The sequence below is a fragment of the Sinocyclocheilus rhinocerous genome, unplaced genomic scaffold (genome assembly GCF_001515625.1).
Source record: "Sinocyclocheilus rhinocerous isolate Xijiao unplaced genomic scaffold, SAMN03320098_v1.1 scaffold4576, whole genome shotgun sequence".
Taxonomy (NCBI): domain Eukaryota; kingdom Metazoa; phylum Chordata; class Actinopteri; order Cypriniformes; family Cyprinidae; genus Sinocyclocheilus; species Sinocyclocheilus rhinocerous.
The window spans coordinates 20,220-26,308 of NW_015634218.1; the positions used below are offsets into that span (position 1 = coordinate 20,220).

Consider the following 6,089-nt stretch of genomic DNA (forward strand, 5'->3'; position numbering starts at 1 on the left):
GATTTTATCACTGAATCATTCATTCAATTGATTCGTTCAAATGGCTGATTCATTCAGGAATGAAGCAAGTGACTGTCTTTATGAATGGGTAATCATGAATCACTGACTCACTAGATTCGTTCAAAAACGCACTTTCATTGAATGAATGAAACTCAGCTGAGTTTGCTTTTAGAGATGCGAAGTGGCTGAGCGGTTACTATATTTGGAACTATTTTCGTTAAAGAAATAGAGCAAAATCAGGCAGTACTTTTTTGTTTACTGAGCTGTTGTATTGAATCAATATCACATTGGCAAACTCCCGTAATAATTATTAAAAGCTGTCACTCTCCTTATCGCGATCTGTGGGCGCACAGAAAATGAGAACGCGCAAGTGAGTTCTCAAGACTCAAAAGCACGTGCAAATAATATGTTCCGTCATCTGTCATCGCGTTATAAGCGGGGAACCTGCGGGAATGAGTACAATTGTTATTAATAGCCGCAATCCCGCGCCGAAATTCAAGTCCTGCTCTGTGTTCTCTGCTAATAACCCGACTGTGAATGATGCGAGCAGCATTCCTATGTTGTCAGTGAGAAGCTGCAGCCGTGGCCGGGAATGATTTTTGGTGTGCCGGCAGAACAACAATAACAACAACAATGCGCTACATGTTTCTTTTCCCCTCTTTTTTTTTTCCAATTGACGGAAATCCGTCGTAGCGACGGAAAACTTGAATCCCTGCATAAACAAAATTTATTTCAAATTTAATTCAAGCACTTTCAAGGACTTATGTTTGTTTTCAAGTACTTTCCAGGCCTTGAATTCAATACGTCTGAAATTCAAGTACTTTCAAGTACTTTCAAGAAGCGTGGGAACCCTGATTAAAGATCAAAAGTTGTATCTATTAATATAATTTTTAGCTAACATGAACTAACAATGAACAGTTGTATATTTATTAACAAATATTAATAAGTACTGTAACAAATGTATTGCTCATTGATGTTAGTTTATGCAATGTTAACTAATGAGACCTTATTGCAAAATGTTACTGGTCAGATTCTCTTATTAGTAATCTCAGACTGCCAGGCCAGGAAAACCTTTTCTTTTCTCATAATGGTTGAGTTTTCCTCTAGAATGACCGGAGTAAGTCATACTAAAGCTGCAATGTGAGCAGGTGATGTTTAGACACAAACACATGACAAAACAGACAGAGTCTCACCTCTCGAGCCCTGGAGAGAGATCATCACAGAACGAACTCTGACTGCTGCCTGATGAAACACAAACCAAACAAACCTCACAACCATTTCCAGTAGAGTACACAATGAGGTACAAAAGCAGTACAGTACGACCTCAAAGACATTACTGGGGCTGCAAAATGGTTACATTTAAAACACTGAAGACATACATTTTTATTAATATGTTATTTTAATCATTTCATTAGAAATTGACAACACAAAATAATTTCGACTTGTCTCTCATTTTCTTGTAATAAGTAAGTAATGCACTTACTATGGAAGTACATTGGGTCAGGCATTAAAAAACACTGAAAGCCGCAAGACTATATTGCATGAGTTTGCATGGGATTTGTGTGGTACAAACACTGATTTTCTCTGTGCAAAGTTATATTTAGTCTTTCAACTCTGTTGCCATGGCGACATAACGGCCGTTCTGTTCCTTTTGCACAAGACGTGCAATGATACCAGAAATCTAATATCTATTATAAAACATATCTGCTTGATTGCTTATAGTGCCGCAAAATATAATTGTCCAGCTCTAATCTGCTAAATGCAACTCTACGGCATGAAGATATTAAGATATGATATAGTAAACTTTAACTTCATGATTTTCTGTAAACGTGCTTTGAAACAATGTGTGTGAAAAGAACCATATAAATAAATTTGACTTGACTAATTCATGCAAGTGCTTTAACAATAATAAAAAAGCTTCACATTTATGCTTTTAAATCCTTTAGAATACTGGGTCCGTTTACTTCCAAGTGCATTACTCTAACCACTTTTTTTATGTATTTTTGAGGGCTGATTCAAAATGATTTTCAGCAGTAATCAATATCATGCCACAAAGATGCATTAAATAGGAAGTGCAGGGCTTTGGTAAAATGCCACAGCTTGTGCTGATACCTCTCGAGATGCCGTTGGACACGGATGAGCTGTGTGGGTTGTTCCGCGCTGGACTCTGGGACTCTAGGAAGCTGTCGTCCAGCAGGTGACGTGGTTTCTCTATGGGGAACGTCGCACTTTTACTCTCCACCACACCGAAATCCCACATCATACTGCGAGAGAGTCAGAAAACCATCACGAGGCATGAGATTGTGCAACACCGTAAGTTTCCAGGGAGAAGTTTGCCAAACTAAATGCAAAAGTGCTGCATATTTGTGACCCTGGAGCACAAAACCAGTCTTAAGTCGCTGGGGTATATTTGTAGCAATAGCCAAAAATACATTGTATGGGTCAAAATTATGGATTTTTCTTTTATGCCAAAAATCATTAGGACATTAAGTAAAGATCATGTTCCATGAAGATATTTAGAACATTTCCTACTGTAAATATATAAAAAGGTAATTTTTGATTAGTAATATGCATTGCTAAGGATTTCATTTGGACAACTTTAAAGGCGATTTTCTCAATATTTAGATTATTTTACACCCTCATTTTTCAAATAGTTGTATCTCGAACAAATATTGTCCTATCCTAACAAACCATACATCAATGGAAAGCTTATTTATTCAGCTTTCAGCTGACGTATAAATCTCAATTTCGAAAAATTTACCCTTATGACTGGTTTCGTGGTCCAGGGTCACATTTGATATTTTGTATACAGTTACACTAACGTTCAAGTTTGGGATTGGTAAAATTTCTTAATGTTTTTGAAAGAAGTCCCTTCTGCTCACCAAGGCTGCATTTGTTTGACTAAAAATGCAGTAAGACAGTAATTTTGTCAAATATTATTACAATTTAAAATAACTGGTTTCTATGTGAATATATTGTAAAATGTAATATATTTCTGTTATGCAAAGCTGAATTTTCTGCATCATTGCTCCAGTCTTCAGTGTCACATAATCCTTCATAAATCATTCTAATATGCTGATTTGCTGCTCAAGAAACATTTCTGATTTTTATCAATGTTGAAAACAGTTGTGCTGCTTCATGTTTTTGTGTAAACTGAGATACATTTTTTTCTGGATTCTTCTAAACCTAAAAAAAAGAAAAAGAAGACTAAAACCTAAAAACCAAAAAATTATTAAAATAAATTAATAAATGTTAAGTGGAATTAAATAAAATATAAAAAAGGAAACTTTTTTGTTACTTTCAACTAGTTGCCAAGGTTAACTTGATTTACTAAAATAAATACTAAAACTAATTAAAACTGGGGAAAAACATCTATAGAGGTTTATATAGAGGTCTACAGAGGTTAAAATTAAAATGGAAAATATAAAAATAAAAACTAATCCAATATATTAATAAAAACTATTATAGTATCTCAATGACACTAAAGTAGCATTGGTAACAGTCCCACCTTAAAAAAATAAAAATAAAAATCTGGGTTTTATAGAATAATTCATGCAAGTGCAATAATAAAAAGCTTCAAACTTATGCTTTAAATCCTCCAGAAAGCTGGGCCTCTGTACTTCCAAATGCATGACTTTAAATACATTATATTTATTTATTTTGAAACTGAGGGATGATTCAATATAATTTGATGTATATAAAGTTTAAAAAACAGCATTTATTTGAAATAGAAATCTTGTGTAACATTATAAATGTCTTTACTGTCACTTTTGATTAAATTAATGCATCCTTGCTGAATAAAAGTATTCATTTCTTTCAAAAAATCATACTGACCCCAAACTTTTGATCAAAATACAGTATGTAAGTGTGTGTGTATATGTAAAAAGAGACAAAACAGACGCGTTTCCGAGGCTGTGGCTCTTCCTGTGGCGTGAGGGCGGCGGGGTGGGAATATGAACCCCCACGGTGGCATCAGGGCAAGTGGGCCGTCGATTATACCTGACCGATAAACACAACTCAGACGGACCTGGACGAAAGGGACAAAGAGAGAAAAGCAGAATGAGTTTTGCTCTGAACATGCCTCATTGTATCTCAGCCACTCAGCGTCACACTCAATGAAACATAATGAAAGAAAACACGTGGAGACTCTGTCAGCGGAGCCTCTGCTTTAGCAATCACAGCCGCAACACAAATGTTAACATTCTCTGGTCCTCTTGAGGGAGACAGATTCACCGCTGCGATGATTATTCAGTCTTGAGAGAGGAAAACACAGAGGATCCCCAGAGTAACGGCATCCACATGTTCCTGTCCGTGAGTCAGTGATGGAGCTTCACGGCGGCTTTCTTTTCATCACATGCTTTCTGAGGCCTCGCTCGCGGGATTTTCTTCTATTGCACAAAGTAGCTCTATAACTTTAGAGCCTTTAGTGAACAAGTATTTTACTATTGTTTATATACTATTGTAGTATTTATTAATATTTTGAATTAACCTTCATTTTTATATTTATTAGTTTGCATTTTAGACTACGTTTTAGCCATTTTATGTTTTTTTATATTTCTATTTGGTTTAAATTTAGATGGCACCAGTGTTATTTTAGTATTATTTATATACTATTATAGTATTTATTAAATTTGAGTTATTTTTTTTTAGTATTAGTCATTTTGTTATGTGCTTTTGTTATTTTGTATTAGTTTCTGTTACATTAATATTTATATTTGGCTTTCATTTATTATTTATTTTATTCTGTTTTACATTTACATGCGGCCAGTGTTATTTTCATATTATTTATATATTATAGTATTTATTAACATTTTAAATTAGCTTTTATTTTTTACATTTTTATTTTAATTATTTTATGTTTTAGTAATTTTATGTGCTTTTTCTCATTTAAATTTTTTTTTTTTATATATATTTCTATGTAGCTTTCATTTAGTTTTATTCCCGTTTTGCATTTAGATGGCACCAGTGTTGTTTTAGTATTATTTATATACTATTATAGTATTTATTCATATTTTGAATTAGCTTTTCTTTTTATATTATCCGTTTTCATTTTAATATCAATTTAAGCTTTAGTGCATTTTTGTCATTTTTATTCTTTTTAAATTTGATTTGTTCTAGTTGGTGTTAATTTATTTTTATTTCAGCTTTGTTTTAGCAATTTTAGTACTTCAACTTAAACTTATGTTAGTTAGCTGTTGAGGCAACATTTCTAACTTTCATTTACATTTTCTTTTGGAAAACTGTTTGGAAACCATTAGCAATGCAAAGATGAAGGAAGTTTTCTCTTTCAGTTGCTCAAAATTAGCAGTATTATACTTTGACATGTTACTAATGGTGCAGATGCAGTTCAGCTTATTTACATGTGCATTATGCATTTAGCAGACGCTTTTATCCAAAATAGAGCATATCTGTTATTTGTGTTAAAGGGAAAAGTCTGAACAGTTTACATGTTCGCATGGGTAACTAAAGCGATAGTTCATCCAAAAATGAAAATTCTGCCATGATTTCTCACCCTCGTATTGTTCCAAACAATGACTTTCTGCCAAAATATATTTTGTGTTTGACACAGAAAGTAAGTCATAGTTTGGAGGCACATTTGTGTGAGTTCATGTTTGGGTGAACTATCTCATCACATGAACCCATCACAACAGGCGATCAGAGAGTCTCAGACTCAAGAGTCCTCCACAGTGGACAAAAACACCTTCAGGCATCATGGGAAAGTGGAAACAATGTAGGAAAGCATGCTGAGACACTTACACACCAGAAGACACATTTAATGGAGCGACTGGAGCCTTAAACACTGATCAGTCTCTTCCAGTCTGGCTCTGACGACTGCTTTACACCTTGTTAAAGGTTCTTGTTAAAAGCTTCATTAATGAAATGAATGCCACATTCGGAGTGTGATATTCCATCTGACAATGAAAGCTGCATGATGGGGTGAGATCTGATTTGAAGCAGATGTTCATGGAATTAGAACATGGAATTTTTAAGTAGTATCAGCCAGGGCTGGACTGGGACAAAAAATCGGCCCTGGCATTTTTTGGTCCAGGTGGCCTTCCACCACTTCGATATATATATATAAATATATA

The 6,089-nt window shown here is 34.3% G+C and overlaps 1 protein-coding gene across 1 annotated transcript in view; it reads right to left on the reverse strand.

Annotated features, from left to right (window-relative positions):
* LOC107745450 (ras-specific guanine nucleotide-releasing factor RalGPS1-like) overlaps positions 1-6,089 on the reverse strand; it is a gene marked incomplete at its 5' end in the record, with an annotated part of 111,928 nt that overhangs the window by 10,603 nt on the left and 95,236 nt on the right. Inside the window, 3 exons of the mRNA XM_016559322.1 lie at positions 1,194-1,242; positions 2,113-2,264; positions 3,901-4,027. Coding sequence (XP_016414808.1) covers positions 1,194-1,242; positions 2,113-2,264; positions 3,901-4,027 — 328 coding nt within the window. The remainder of the gene's footprint in view (positions 1-1,193; positions 1,243-2,112; positions 2,265-3,900; positions 4,028-6,089) is intronic.